Source organism: Mirounga leonina, unplaced genomic scaffold (assembly GCF_011800145.1).
Source record: "Mirounga leonina isolate KUSES-001 unplaced genomic scaffold, KU_Mleo_1.0 Mir_174, whole genome shotgun sequence".
In the NCBI taxonomy this organism is placed as follows: Eukaryota; Metazoa; Chordata; class Mammalia; order Carnivora; family Phocidae; genus Mirounga; species Mirounga leonina.
Window position 1 is genome coordinate 35,233,248 of NW_023270451.1, and position 16,335 is coordinate 35,249,582.

The 16,335-nt window shown below is 37.8% G+C and overlaps 1 protein-coding gene across 17 annotated transcripts in view; it reads left to right on the top strand.

The window, feature by feature from the left end:
• HDAC9 (histone deacetylase 9) overlaps window positions 1-16,335 on the top strand; it is an 899,218-nt gene that overhangs the window by 529,372 nt on the left and 353,511 nt on the right. For all 17 annotated transcript variants that reach the window (XM_035020706.1, XM_035020691.1, XM_035020700.1 and 14 more), the window contains 3 exons: window positions 4,919-5,041; window positions 8,096-8,306; window positions 8,759-8,976. In XM_035020706.1, coding sequence (XP_034876597.1) covers window positions 4,919-5,041; window positions 8,096-8,306; window positions 8,759-8,976 — 552 coding nt within the window. The remainder of the gene's footprint in view (window positions 1-4,918; window positions 5,042-8,095; window positions 8,307-8,758; window positions 8,977-16,335) is intronic.

Genomic DNA, 16,335 nt, shown 5'->3' on the forward strand with positions numbered 1-16,335 from the left:
TATCCCCGCTTTCATTCTCCTTGCCCCCATAGGCAGTCATTATCTCCTGTATTTTTGTTTGCATGAGCTCTTATATCATATGCATTTTCTGCTTTGTGTCCAAGAATTTTAGTGGGTATAAATGGCATGGTGTTATCAATCTCATTCCATTTCTTATTTTTATCACTAAGCATATGTTTTTAGATCTAGTCATGTCATTATGGATGCAGATACCTAATAGTTTGCTTTTAATCACCGTAACAGTCCATGGTGGGCAGTGCTCCATTTTACCTACCCATTCTCCAGTTGGATGCCCCAGTGGCCTCCAGTTCTCACCCTCCACCAAAAACTGCTTCAGTGTATACTCATGGACATCATCCTAAATGATGATGAATGAGAGCTTAAGGAGAGAATTTCTTTCTTTTTTTTTTTTTTTAAAGATTTTATTTATTTACTTGAGAGAGAGAATGAGATAGAGCATGAGAGGGGGGAGGGTCAGAGGGAGAAGCAGACTCCCTGCTGAGCAGGGAGCCCAATGCGAGACTCGATCCCAGGACTCCAGGATCATGACCTGAGCCGAAGGCAGTCGCTTAACCAACTGAGCCACCCAGGAGCCCAAGGAGAGAATTTCTTGAGGATATAATTCCCAGCAGAAGAATTTCGTGGTCGTGATATATAGTGTAATTATTTTATTGTCCTGAATTATTCACCAGAATTGCTATACCAGTCTGCAGTCCCACCAGCAATATGTGATGGTTTTTACCTTTCTAAATCCCTATGACATTTGAAGTGATTTTGTATTTTTCTAATTTTTGCCAGTGTTCTTTTTGTAAGAAATTGAGTCTTTTCATTGAAATGAATAGCTTTGGGGCGCCTGGGTGGCTCAGTCGGTTAAGCGTCTGCCTTCAGCTCAGGTCATGATCCCAGGGACCTGGGATCGGACCCATATCAGGCTCCCTGCTCGGCGGGGAGCCTGCTTCTCCTTCTCCCTCTGCCGTTCCTCCTGCTTGTATTCTCTGGCTCTATCTCTTTGTCAAATAAATAAAGAAAATCTTAAAAAAAAAAAAAGAAATGAATAGCTTCTTGATTTCAATGGCAAAATTAATAGCTCTATTGAGAGACATATAATTTTTCAGCATATTTTATTCATCTGAATTTCAAATATTACCCATAAAATAGGCTTCCAGTTGCTCTGATGGTAAGAAAACATTTTGAAGGTCATCATTAAGATGTGAGTAGGCCTCCCCTGACCCAACACCTGACTCCATCATATCCCTCTTCTTCACATTATGCTCCTTCTGGTGAAATGCTAGTTACCTATCAAAGCCTGGTATAAAATGGACACCCTGCTCTGTGCCATTGAAGTGATTGAACCCTATTCTAATTATAGCCATTATCACAGGTCATTAGAGTTTGTTTTCTACTTTTCTGTGCACGTAAGTAGCACATGAACTTGGTCATGTAGGACATCTTTGTACATCTACCATCCAGTGCCACACTGCTAATTCAACTGAGTTGTTATTTATTGTTTCCTGAATGTTAAGAGATAGTCATTTATGCCTTTAATATTTCCATTTTATCTACCTATAGCAATAGTTTCTGGTTCTGAAAAATTTTTAGATTAAAACCATCCTTTCCATGTTCTAAGATGTAAAACATTGGCATTTTAGCACAGCTTTGATTTAAGGGCCGGATCAGTTTCAAAATTGCTCCCTGAAAAGAATCCTGGCTTTGCCCGAAAATGCTTGTGATCTCAGGACAATAAAATAATTACACTATATATCACATATAAGCACCACAATGCTAAGGTGGGGTAACCTTCCAGCCTTGTAAGAATGCTGGTCAGGATCCTCCATTTTCTCAGTGAATTGGTACCTCACCCCGTTGGGCTGGCTTTCAAGTGTGTCCGCTGTCTTTTAGCAGTGTAGATAGAATACAGCTCCAGGTTCTTGCTAAGAAAACACTAACCTGGGACTGATAGACTGTGCTGACCAAAAAGCCGTATTGAGGAAAGTTGTATATAAAGAAGATAATTTGAGGAAAACATTTTTTCCGGTCTGTGAAGTCATTTGTGATTCTTGTCATCCTCTGGAAATGCTGGGCCTGTTACCTTATCCGTAATTGAAGGAAATGAACTAAATAATGTCCACGTCCCTGCAGTTCTGTGATACGATACTATACCAGTTAGTCTCTGTGGGAAGAACCAGCTGTGTACCGAGTGAACCTGGGGGACTCAGGACTTCCCTTGTTTCCTCAGGATCTGTCTCCGTGACTTGAAGACCCTCATGTCTGTAAAGTCACCAGCGCTTTCACGTTCTTCCCGTGACCAGGTCAGCTGGTTCCCAGTTGCACACATTTATTCTTTTCCGTTAGCCTCAGGACCTGATTTTGCTTCCTCTTCTTCTCTAAAGCTTCCCCCGCATCCATACTTTTCTTATGGTCCCCGTATCCTTGAGTAATGGCGACAGAGTGGGGTGTGTAGCTTCTACAGCGGTACCTGACCACAAATCTTACGGCCTGGGTCAGTTTAAAAGTTATATTGCTGGGGCACCTGGATGGCTCAGTTGGTTAAGCGACTGCCTTCAGCTCAGGTCATGATCCTGGAGTCCCGGGATCGAGGCCCACATCGGGCTCCCTGCTCAGCGGAGAGTCTGCTTCTCCCTCTCCTGATCCCCCCTCTTGTGTGCTCTCTCTCTCTCTCATTCTCTCTCTCAAATAATAAATAAAATCTTTTTAAAAAAAAATAAAAAAAAAATAAAAGTTATATTGCTGATCCCAGTGGGAACCAGAACTGAGGAGATCACTCAGTGTCTTCATAACTGAAGCATAATGATAGTGACAGAGTGCCTATGAAGAATAGGTTAATGTCCAAAAAGTCCCTGGCAGAGGGCTTGGCACATAGTAGGGGCTGCCAATCAGTACCCTGTCAGACAAGTGGAGCCTCTCAGTTTTGATAGGAAACTTCAGGGTTTTAATCCCATAGTAAGAATATTCCCAAATGTCTTCACTTTAGTCAAAGCCCACGTGAGCAGCTCGTCTGCTGCTGCTGTAATACATCCAAGAAGAAATATTTTTCTTACTTTAGTGTAGGTTTGCTTCCTGGGATGCGGTGGGAAGATACCGCAGAAGTTCATTCTGGGAAACAAAGATGACCTCTTTCGTGAGGCCTGTGGGGTGTCTTTGGTGCCATTCCCACAGTGCATGTCCAGTCTCAGTGCTGTGATGAGCAGATACAACCTGGAATGAATATTATACATGACTTGAAGTGCTTATTTTCCCATGTGTATTTCTCTTCTATGAAAACAGATAAGTGAATGAAATACCATTTTACTGTAAATTACTAGTTGCTACTAATAAGCTAGTTAAAATATTTTTTACTTCTTCAAACATTCTTTTTGTTCAGGCATATATTCCAAATGAGAAATTAATGTTAAAAGCATATGAGTGTAAGCAAAATAAAAGCTTGCCTTTTTAATTAGAGCAAATAGGCAACTGCTACTCAGAGCTCCTAAAGTCATGCAATCTCATTGTAATGCTAAAATCTTCTCCAGCTATCTTCATGCTATGGCATTTTAGACAACCTTAATTTTGTAAAGGGTTGCATCTAAAGTCAACATAATGCTAAAGGTTTCAATATGCCTCTTGGTTTTCATGCACAAATACCTGACTTCTTTTGAGAAAAAACAAAATCTGACTTAGCTTGGAATTCCAAGTTGCAATGAGAAAAAAATCTCCATTTAACCTTCTGCTCTTATTATGTTAAGGCTATGACTCATCTCCAAACAAACGTATGATTGAGGTGATGTTTTGGAATAACATCCTGTGTTTTGGTGGCGCATCACTCTTCAGTGACATTCTGAGGTTGCATTGTATTAGCACATGATATTTTCCCCAGTTAATTGATATCCCAGGTTTGTCCAGGGGAAAATCTACAGCTCCCCCAAACATGCTTGACAAGTTATTATATTTACTTTAGTCAAAACCCGTGTGTGCAATATCCCTCTTGGAGGTGGTCTATTATTGGAGTCCCATATGCTTTTTGTTTGGGAAGAAAGCAGTCACTGTGTCATACTGTTACATGGAGTATTCTTTTTCAGGGATGTTGTTCCCTTGGGGACCATATCAGGCCAGAGTTCCTTAGTCTAATAAGACCTTTGTAACTCTTATTGTATAAGAGTTCTGGGAGGGAAGCAAGAGTTAAACAGAAAATGTAATTCAAGCAACCATATTAGGCCACATGTGGGAAAACATGACTCTTAGTATTGGATTAAGAAAAGGTATTTGTTGTAAAAATGACTGTGATGCCGAAACATTCAAGGTATTTTCAGGATAAATGAGGCCCTATTGTGGCACAGGGAACTCGTAACATTTTAGCATTTAGCTTAGCTTCTGAATATGAATGATCTAAACATGCACCACACAGAGTTGTCTATTCATATATTTTATATTAAAAAAATACTGTTAATCACCTATATGGTGATATCTAATCTAAGATTTTCTTGTGTGAGTTTTCCCATCAGTAAAATGATGTTTAATCCATATAAAGATAATGATTATAGTGGTATTACATACATATTCATCACTCAGCAATACAAAAATATAACCTTAAGAATTAGTCACTTTAATCATTGTACTTTACCAACTGATGACACACACATGGATTATGGTCGATAAAGGTAGAATTTTTTAAAAGAATTTTGCAAGCTGAACATAGAAGCCCTTTCCTCAGATTCTGTGATTATGTCTAATGAACAAAATTTTAATGTAATTTTCACATACAACTTTTGGATACAGAAATTATAAAATAAATAGTTAAAATACTTGACTATTTTGACTAATTATGATAATATAAAATTATTTTCTGAAATGTGAACATTTTACAGTAAATTTTATGACATAATAATGTTTTGGGACTTTTTCATTTTTTTTTTTTTAATAGCAAATGGTGTCCCAGCAACGCATTCTAATTCATGAAGATTCCATGAACCTGCTCAGTCTTTATACCTCTCCCTCTTTGCCCAACATTACCTTGGGGCTTCCGGCGGTGCCCACGCAGCTCAACGTAAGTCATTACACAGCAGCCTAGTGATATTTTTGGGGGGGGTCTCTCTTTCATTTCTTATATATTTAGACTTCAGGGAAACTTGGTAGTTTGCTTCTCCTAAAATTCACTCACTTCACTCTGAGTTTTGCAGAGACGTTCAGTTTGATTTCAAATTAAAGAATTATACTGGTTCACAGTATATAATTTATATAAAAATAATAACTAACATTTATATGATGTTTTAAAGCTTTTAAAAAAGAAAGCACTCTCCAGATATATTATTTTAGTAGCTCCACACAGCCGTCCCACGAAACAGAGAGTACAGGCCACATTTTTACCGAAGAAGCAGCTGAGACTTGGGATATTTAAAAGCCCAAGATCACAGAACCATTAGGTAGCAGTCTTAGGACTCAACCCAGGCCAGTGTTGAGAGGCAAAGCTTCCAAAGCACAGCAGCATATGTTTATAGAATTTATTTTGTGAATGACTTTATTTTCGGAATTTAAGTTACTGACTCTGTGGTACTAAGGAATACATATCTGGAAAACCTCTCTAAGAGCAATATTAAATTCTTCCCCGGAGGTTCAGAGTGAATCAATTACTTTAAAAGTCCTGACATCTGAAATAGGATCTCTGGGAGGTAATTGTCCTACTAGCAGAAGATAGCAATAGTTATTTTATACATATTCCCCAAAATAATATAAATTTTAGTCATTGTAAAAGATTTGTAAGCTTTACCTGGAAAAATTCATCTGGGAACTGTGAGTAAATTAAGTTGTACTTATGCAGAGGTCATGTGATACATTGGGTTTAAAGAGAAATTTATTTCAACCCTTGGCACCTGTTTTGTCAAACTTTAGCAGGACATCTTCCATGGAGTCCAGCTTGTCAAATTCACATCTTTTACAATATGCCCACACCAGAAAATTTTTAAAGAGTTGACCATTTTGTGCCTCATTGATTTTCAGAATTTAAGCCCTGTGTATGGTGGGCTAATTTATGCACGAGCATACCTATACTGACATTATTAAATGGTAGATTTTGTAATTGGGTTCAATCCATATTATACAATCAATCTAAGAGCTGTCTGGTTATATTTGGTATTTTTTATAGAGTGGAATGTTATCTTACATGATACAGTAATCTTATACCAGTGAGGAAAAAGAAGAATTTGGATGTTGTTTTGTATCTGGAATTGAAGAAGAAAGGCTTAAAAATACTGATTTCATTTACCCCCTTGAAATTCCACATGAAGCATTTATAAACTGTTGGTTCTAGTGAAAAGAAAAAAAAAGGAATTAGGGATGAAACTGAACATAAATATTCATGGATGATATTTTCACATCTCCACTTATTAAAAATTATTTTTCTTCTGTTCCTCTGTTTCCTATTCTGATGATGATAAGCAAATAGTAACACAAAAGCTTCTTATGACACATGTGTAGGCATTTTATTTCCACTCTTTTTTGCATGTTCTAAGTCATTCCTACCAGCTAACACAAACATACACCACTTTTAATGTGGTCAGAGAGAATTTTTTCCCAAAGGACCAAGTACTAACGCCAGACCATTTAATGTTTCAATGGTAATACAATTTGGTACCGTTGGATGAATAAACCAATGTGGTTTGGATTGAAGTTTCATTTTTCTTTGCTTCCATTTTGGTGTGGATGAGGCCATCACAATTAATTTTTCAAGCTTAGCATTGCTTTGGCAAAGGGATCTCTAATATTCCATTTCCCCACTGAATAGTGGGAAATTTTAAGGAAAAGAGGCCAGGAGAAGGAATCTCACTTCTAGATTAAACATTGCGTTGACTTGCCATGTGACTAAGACAAACCATTTACCTCTTTGTCCTTCAATTTCTCCATCACTGAAAATTGCTTTGCTTCCCTGGTGCACAGCAATTTTGAAAGATGAAACATGAGTTTTGAAAAGAAACATGCCACATAATTTTGAGGTATTAGACTTCTGCTTTTGTGATACCAAAATGACCTCCATTCATTAAATTCTTTGAATAGGATAATTCATTATTACTATTGATGATATAATTATTATTACCTTATTACTGTGTTATCATACATTTCAAGTTCTTAATAGCATTTTTATTTGATCTAATTTCACTTGTTTATTTTATTAAACAAAAGTATCTGAAGTGTCATTTTCAATATTTAGAGATTTGGGGATCTGTTATGAATTAATACAAAATACATGTTTAAATCAAAGTCCTGCATGTTTTATACAACCTTTCATTGAGTTGGCTGAAGAATTTTATTTTAAGAATTAAATATTGGAACCCTACAGCTCTGTGAGCTTATTAGAGGACATTAGAGGAATTGCTCCTTCTGCTTGAAACTCCAAAATTCAAGACCGTTTTATCTCCAGCTTCATCACTGCTATGACAGAGTCATTAGTTTAGCAATTTGAATCGATTTTACATTTCCAGTATACCTTTTTACTTAAACAGTATACTAAAATATTTTTTAAATAAACTTCCCAGTTATTAAGCCTGAAATTAGCTTTATTTTCAATGTGAAAAAAATCCTTATGTTCAGTACAGTGGTACTCAATACTAACTTGTCTCCAGTGCTTCAGCCCTGTTTTTATTTCTCGTCTGTTAATACGGTTAGTTTAAAAAGACACACTGTTGGGCCAAAGAGGTGAAGGCGATTAAGAGGTACAAACTTCCACTTGTAAAATAAATAAGTCACAGGGATGAAAACTACAGCATAGGGGAATGTGGTCAGTAGGATTGTAATCAGTTCATCTGGCGACAGATGGTGACCGCACTCATCACGGTGAGCGCGTCTAGTGTATACGGATGTTGAATCACTATGTTGTACACCTGAAATGCGTGTAATATTGTATGTCAACTACACTTCAATTTAAAAAAATAAAACTAGGAGAAAAAAAAAAAGACATGCCTTTGTACATTTTCCCTACTCAGCCATCAGTCAGATGGGTTTTCTTTTGGGTGGAGGAAGGGAGAATTACGGAATAAGAAACTCCGCTAATGGTGTACAGACCTAATGGATGAAAGAGGATTACCATCTTTATTATTTCTTGACACAGGCTTCGAATTCACTCAAAGAAAAACAGAAGTGTGAGACCCAGACGCTCCGACAAGGCGTCCCTCTGCCTGGGCAGTACACGGGCAGCATCCCAGCATCTTCAAGCCATCCCCATGTGGCTTTAGAGGGAAAGCCCAACAGCAGCCACCAGGCGCTCCTGCAGCATCTATTATTGAAAGAACAAATGCGACAGCAGAAGCTTCTTGTGGCTGGTAAATAATAATGGCGCCCTTCGCAGATCATTTTAGGACTTTATCCGTGTTCCAAAGTAAGGTCTTTTTAGCTCAAGACCCCCACAGATTGTGATTGACAGTGTCACACAAGGGTCTCCCTGACACTTGGTATTGTGGGAAAGGCTACTCTTCTTATTTATTCCTCTGGACACATGGTGGGGGAAACACCACACCTTATTTAGTCTTCATACATACGGAGGTGAACTACTGGTGAGTCACTGGTCAGATGCATACCTGTCTCATGTTCTGGCACTTCTGCCTGCATCCTGTACAACCTAGCCTTCTTCTGATGTTTGCCCAGTCGAATCGCTAGTCTTCATCAAATTTATCTACTGTATCTATTTTCTGTGGGGTTTTTTTTTCTTTTTCTTAAGCAAAATTGTGCATATGTGTGTACATATATATATATATTTTTTTTTTTTTTTTTTCAGGTGGAGTTCCCTTACATCCTCAGTCTCCGTTGGCAGCAAAGGAGAGAATTTCACCTGGCATTAGAGGTACCCACAAATTACCCCGGCACAGACCCCTGAATCGAACCCAGTCTGCACCTCTGCCTCAGAGCACGTTGGCTCAGCTGGTCATTCAGCAGCAACACCAGCAATTCTTGGAGAAGCAGAAGCAATACCAGCAGCAGATCCACATGAACAAAGTAAGCCCCTGAGTCAAAAGTCAGGATGTCACAACCACCAGTGGGGAAATTGGGGTTCTCTTCTCTGATCCGGGCACACAAGAGGAATATGTTGGTATCTCTGCATCACCATCAAAAGGAGATTGCCATCCTAGCCCTCGGGGACAGCCTCACAAAATCAGTATTTTCACCATCATTACATTCACAGGATGTTTTTAGCGACATTGAGGTTAGATATTAGTAAGGTCTTTTATGATTGCGGACCTATTTGAATTCAGAAGCCCATACGGGCACATGTATGCAGAGCCCCATTTTTTGGTTTCGTAGAAAAGGCTTGAGGCAGAGTTGAATGTGGTGGATCGACCACTCAAAAAGTTTTTCGCACAGGTGCAGGCAGATATGACAAGGTGAGCCCACAAACTATTTCTCAGCAACTTTTATGTATCCATGTTCTGTTTATTTTTTAGCATGCCCCACTTTATTCTGAGCTGTGTTTGAAGCAATTTCTCAGAAATGTGTGGTAATTTTCTGGCAGCCTTATTGTGGCCAAAACGGAAAGCTGATGTCTGTATCACACCACATCCTTAGGCGTTCTCCTGCTGAGGCAACCACAAAGAAACAGTGATTACAATATAACAATATCAGGCAGGCCAGGCCGGTAAAACATTTTCAATGAATTCATAAGCAAAGCTGGTCTGCGAAGTTTTGACATTACACTCCTCTGTGGTAGGTTTATAAAGCAGTCTTCTCATTCCTGGAAGTGTTATCATCCTGAAGAGCATAATTCTGTCCACTCTCCTTTGTTACTGTATCACCTACAAGTATCTTATAGAGGTATGATTATTAAGAAATGACATTCTGTTTACTGATAGGTAGCTAAAAATTGGCTTACTATTGAAAAGCTTTATTGTATAATGATAGAAACAAAGCAACCCCTCATGGGCAAAGGTCTAATCGTCTTTCTAATAGCAATAAGAGAAAGGGGGTTCTTCGTTGTGTACTCACTTTCTTGAGGGCAGGGCAAAGTTTTTCTCTTCTCTTCGGCCCCCACCTTCACAGGGCAGAGCTAGGAAGGGAGCACGGGCTGAAGACCATACTACTGAACAGAAATCCTTCCAGCCCAGCCCTTTGCTGCCTGCAAAGATGATGTGGGGGTGGGGGAGGGATGGGGAAGTGGGCGCTGGGGATGGAAGGCTGTGGCCACTGCCTTTCCTTCCATCTCTCACTATACTGCACACTGTAGTCCACGATGCTGCATGCTCTTTATATATCATCAGATTGAGCTGGTATTGCTACAGCATTTCCCTAAATTTATCAAATTATTCTGTATCAAAGCAGTCTCACTGGAGGAGACCCACTTTCTTCTTGTGGAGTGGCCTGGTACTCGTTGACCTGAATGTGGCCCTGCATATGTTTACTATATTATGGTAGAGTTCAGTTTGTTTGTTTTGTGGTCTCTCAGCACTACTTAAAACTACTACATATTCTTGAAAAATTGTCCAGTGACTAATGCGAAAAATTTATGAAGGAAGAAAGATGGGAAATCCTACTTTTTGCCTCATAATGTTTTGGTTTGGTTTGGTTTGGTTTTTTTGTTTGTTTTTTTAAGAGAGAGAGAGAGCAAGGGAGCATGAGTGGGGAAAGGGCAGAGGGAGAGGGAGAGAGAGAATCTTAAGTAGGCTCCACACCCAGTGCAGAGCCCCATCCAGGGCTCGATCTCACGACCCTGAGATCATGACCTGTGCTGAAATCAAGAGTCAGATGCTGAACTGACTGAGCCACCCGCATACCCCGTTGCCTCATAATATTTTGATCTGGAATTAAGTTCATCAGATTCCTATGAATACTTCTAAGAATATTTTGGAATACATTTTTTTATGACCTAGAGATGCCAGTGTTTCAGACTCAGTGGTATACTAATAACAGAATCTTTATATTTTAGTATCACACTTGAGATTTTGACAGGCGGATGCTAACCTCAGTCACATGGAAGAAACCAAGATGAAAAGCAGGCATTTGCATTGAGCAGTGAGAAAAGCAAATCTCATCAGAGACCTTCTCCCATGTGGAGCTGATTCCTTGGAATCTGTTAAGAATTCTTCCCAAAATTAGAAACAAACGTATACTTTCAGGTACATGTTTGTACAGTGGTTTGATTATTAAATCTTGTCTCAATTAGGCAAAATGAAGTCCAGAAAACTTCAAAGTACAAAGCTGATCTTTATATATTAGCCCCTCTCAGCTTGGGTGTTTAGATTACTCAAGCAGGTCTCCAGTTGGCTTTTCTCCAAGTATGTATTCCATATGTTTGATCCAATGGTACATGCACATTGGGTATTCTCCAGATTTTGAAAATATTTCACCTGCCCTCAATTGTCTAAAGGAACAGAGAAGAATCTACTAAAGAAAATATTGAATCTCTGTCCTATTCTGAAGTATTCACAATAGAACCGTCAAGAAATGAATTGCTACTGCTCACCCTTCCCCATGAGGTGATGAAAACATTTGTTTCACGTTATGTGAGGGCCATAACTTAGATGCCAGAAACCAATGAGTTTCTGTATAATCATCTATTTATGTACACTGTAACCATTTTGAATATCCATTAATGAGAAATAACCGCAGAAACTTTCATTTATGTCATTTTTTTCTTGGTATAACGGATGAATCTCTATCGAATCATTTCAAACTAGAGCCAAATAGCTGGTATCATAAAAACATGGTCCCTGCTCTTGAGCGAGTTATTATAGCAGGAAATATATGCTCACATAGAGACACAGGTATACAGATAACATATTTGAAAATGTCCTTTCATTTTGCTCCCTCAGCTTTTTTTATGGTTCTTTTTTAAGATTTAGAGAAGCAAAAAATGCAGTGACAATGAAGGAAAAAACAAGTAGATTTATCCCTAAACCTACATCCTATGAAATATGGTTGTCCTTCCTGCTATGAAATTTTTAATGATTTGATTGAATTGCTAATAATCCTTACAAGAATTAAAAGCAAAGCTGTACTTTTCAGAGCAGAGTTTATACAAGAATTGACTTAACTAAATTTTGAAAACTTTCTCATATCTTGCTATTATTTGAATGCATTTATGAAAGCAGTCATTCCTGCTTATTGTAACTCTACAATATAAATATTATTTACCATACTAAATAATTTACCTACCCATTGCTTATTACTTTAATGACATTTACATGGGAAATTTGTGTGTCATAAGAGTTATTTTGTCTCATACAGTTAGGTTGTAAGTCCTTAATAGCTTCGCAGAAATATCCCTGGAATGGGTTTACATAGTATTTGTATTGTTATATCTACACAGTGGGGCAAGCTAGAAAGGTGAGTGGAAAACCCGTTAGAATGATTTGTCTCTCTGCTCCATTAGTTTGAATATTCGATTTTCACTGAAAGTATTTTGAGAAGTTTAGCCATAAGAAAGTCATGGCTTGCATTATTTGTTCTTTTGCTTTTTTGAGACATTTAAAATATTCAGAAATGCATTAAACAATTTCTGTTGCTAACGTATGGTACATTCTTGCAGTGATGACTTGTGAGCCTTTTCAAAAAAACCCAAGAGTTTATTTATACTAGCATCAAAAGAAGACTGTTGCTTTTCCTGGTTATCCTTTTTTTTTTTTTTTTTTTATTGGAAGATGAAATGGTTTCTAAAGTAGAATTTTCCCCATAAATACAAAATGGCAAATGAAAAAGTAAGAGGGTATTGGGAATTTTCTTCTGGGCTCATTTTAAGTTTAAATATTGCAACAGATTTTCTGGTAAAATAAGACTATGATTAATGAAAGCAAAACACATGGCAGTTTCTCGACCATTTTTATGATTTTTGAAGGAGTATTCCAAGCACTGCATAGTTAATAGAAGGGCAAATCTCTAGTTGTATCACTATCTGAATGATATTACAGAAATTTTCCTGAGTGTCTTCATACATTCTTGTTGTGAGATAATTTCACATGGACCTCTGCCCACTACCCAATGACAACATTATTCTTTAAATTATTTGTTATAGTATTAATAGAATAGCATTGATGCACACTAAATAATTTCTATTTTAACTAGAATTTTTCTAGTACCTATGTTTTTCGTATTCATTCTATCAAATCCACATGAGCAGAAATTTTAAGAAACTTCTTCAGTACTTATTTGAATGAAATACTTATTTATTATGCATTTATCCATTTAGCAACTCATTGAATTCTTGCTTTGTGCAGACGCTATCTTAGGCACTAAGAAAATAACATTCAGTGTCCTCATGGAGCTTACAGTGTGGGGAGCAGGGGAGTGAAATATTCAGTAAACAGTAATACAACATAATGTATTAAGTACTAGGATAGGGAACATGAGGAAGGAAATTGTTTTCTTTGAGGAAGTTAAGACTTGAGACTTGTTTAGTTACCTCTCTGGGTTATCTTGTCCTTTTTATATCTTCCTTTCTTCCTCCCTCCTTCCCTCCCTCCTTCCTGCTCTTTCTCTCTTTCTCTTTTTCTTTCTTTTCTTTCTTTTCTTTCTTTCTTTCTTTCTTTCTTTCTTTCTTTCTTTCTTTCTTTCTTTCTTTCTTTCTTTCTCCCTTTGTAATATGCTCTGTGATAAATATCTTATGCATTCCTTTGACTGGATACTAGCCAACACTTTTTTTAAAAACCTACATAAATCATGCGATGATATCTTATATATGTCAAGGTTCACTGTAGATATAAGTATTTATTATATATTTATTACTATGATACTTAGGCCTTTTGACATGAGTGCTATTTTATCATAATAAAAATATATCTAAGATGAGATTAGTAAAGGGGAGGGGGCAAGCAGATGTCCTGCATTGCCCTTAATAAAACAGGTAGATATGTCTGACAAGCAAGGCATGAATATAATTCTGCTCAAATGCTGGAATGAAGCAAATGGGGGGTTTTCATTAGTTTTTGGAAGAGAATTTGACCCCTTTACTTGAGTAGTATCTATTCTTTTTCTTGAGATAATTTTCTAACATCAATGTTACATATTCTTCATAACCCTTCATGATTCATATCCACTCCTTGTCTCCGATCATCCATCCACAGCAACCCAGGGGACTATATTCTTTTTTGCCTGTGGTTACACACAAACATAGCATGCATGTGTGTGTGTGTGTGTGTGTTATTTTTTTCCTTATAAAATATCCCTGAAGGCAGTTTTAAAATAGAACTATTTTGTGCACTATTGAGCCAAGTGTATATTTTCCCAAGGAGATTTATCTGAAGAACAACAACTATAGAGATGTAGCATTCCAGAAGGTTTACATTTTGTAAGTCACACTTCCTATTATCAAACAGCAAGGAAACACTTTGTATTAGCTTTATTTTAATCAAGGTAATTATACCCATGGCTTCCTTCTGGGAAGATTAACATTTTAAGTAAGATTAGAGGAGGACAATGAACCAATCTTTGCTTTTGCTGCACCTGTTACTCCGAGCATATCTTCCCCTCCCCTTCTTTTATGCACTGTACGTCCTCCCCACACCTTCTCCATAGGTACCTTAGGGATAGGATCTTTCACATTACACCAGCTCCCTTTTATAAGGAGGATCCACTGTAAACTGGGACACAATGCTAACCTTCTTATGTATATTATCTTCTCAAATTTAACTCACTCTTTTTAATATCACTGAATTTAATGTTATTTATTTTTAAAGATTTTATTTATTTGACAGCAGGAGCAGGGGGGAGAAGCAGAGGGAGAGGGAGAAGCAGGCTCCCCACTGAGCAGGGAGCCCCCACCTCCACTGCAGGATTCGATCCCAGGACCCTGAGATCATGACCTGAGCCTAAGGCAGACACTTTACTGACTGAGCCACCCAGGCAACCCACTAAATTTAATTTTAAAGGGCTTGAGTAGGTGGACCAACATGACAGGGCTAGCAGTTGACAGAGCTGGAATTCTGACATAAGTTGAATGACACAAAAGCCTGTCCTGAACCTAAACGTGCACTTAGGAATTTAGTGTTGTTTTTATCACTGAGCAGGAGGCAAGATTTTCCTTTTTTTTTTTTTTTTTAATAAATTTTTATTTTAAGTAAGCTCCACACCGAACGTGGGGCTCGAACTCACTACCCCAAGATCAAGAGTTGCATGATCAACAGTTGTGTGAATGCTCTACCAACTGAGCCAGCTAAGAGGAGCCCAAGACAACATTTTCCTAATTTTATTTTTGCCAAAAAGTAGAAACTTACAATTAAAGGCAAGGCAAACAAACAAACAGAAAAGGAGGATGATCTTATTTTATGTCTTTATTTATTTTTGGTATTGGTTTGGATTTGCCAAGATGAAGAAATTCCTTTTGCTGACCCTACTTCTCAACTTTTCATGCATTGCCCTCCATCCAGTTACTAACTTGGAAACCTCTCTCCGTGAATCTGGTGGTGGGACATTCAGAGAGCTACTGGATCGTAAGGCTTTCCAACAGTGTGGTGTGGGTGCGGTACGGCTAGGCCCTGATGTTGTAAAATTGTTATTTTTTTTAGATTGGGCAAACATCTTCTCATAAGAGCTCTGAGCAAGCCTGATGCTGAAAGTCTACTGACTTCATCAAGTTCAACTGAAATGCAAATTTGGCATCTCATCTATGGGTGGTTGGAAAATGCCTTGTTTTAAGTTTTGAAAAATGGATGAGTAGAAACTTGAACTGGGCTTTCATTTAGGAAAGTAGGCATTACTGTTGTCAAGTCTAATTTCTCTCTCTCCATTTGACAGTATGTTTCCAGGCAGAGTCTTTAATCAGCAATTTAGGATTACATTTTGCCCATTAGATGGATAGTATGTCCAAAAACTTTAGCAGGCACCAAAAGGCAGTCTTAATTTTATAACAGTAAAAAGCCCCCTAGATTATTTATCTATCTATAGAGGTTTATAGAAGAAACTCTGACTTTGCCCTTAAATAGATGTTATTTCGACATGATTAGCCCAATGTAAATAGATCCGTGTAGGTATGTGCCGAGCTTCGAAAAAAAAACCCACTTACTGCCATACCGGCTTACCTCATCACAGAGAATTCATATAGAAGCATTTCACTACAGAATTACAAGTGGATGGTTTATAATATACAGAACATGGCTTGTTGCTTTATTATTAGATGTGATGAAATCCTGTGTTTGTAAAAGAAACTAAATGACCATTTCAGTGGATTAATGTATAACATTCATAAACGTTCCCAGTGCTGCTTTCATAATTTGAAGACCAAGGGAAGGACCTCGACCTTTCCTTTGCACTCTACATTGTTCATCTAGTCAGAGACGCTTTTACTGAATGAGAAAAACAATAGTTGGACATGACTACGAGGTAAGAAAATAGGGGAAAGAAAAATCTCTGGGGAATTAAACCATGTGAGTA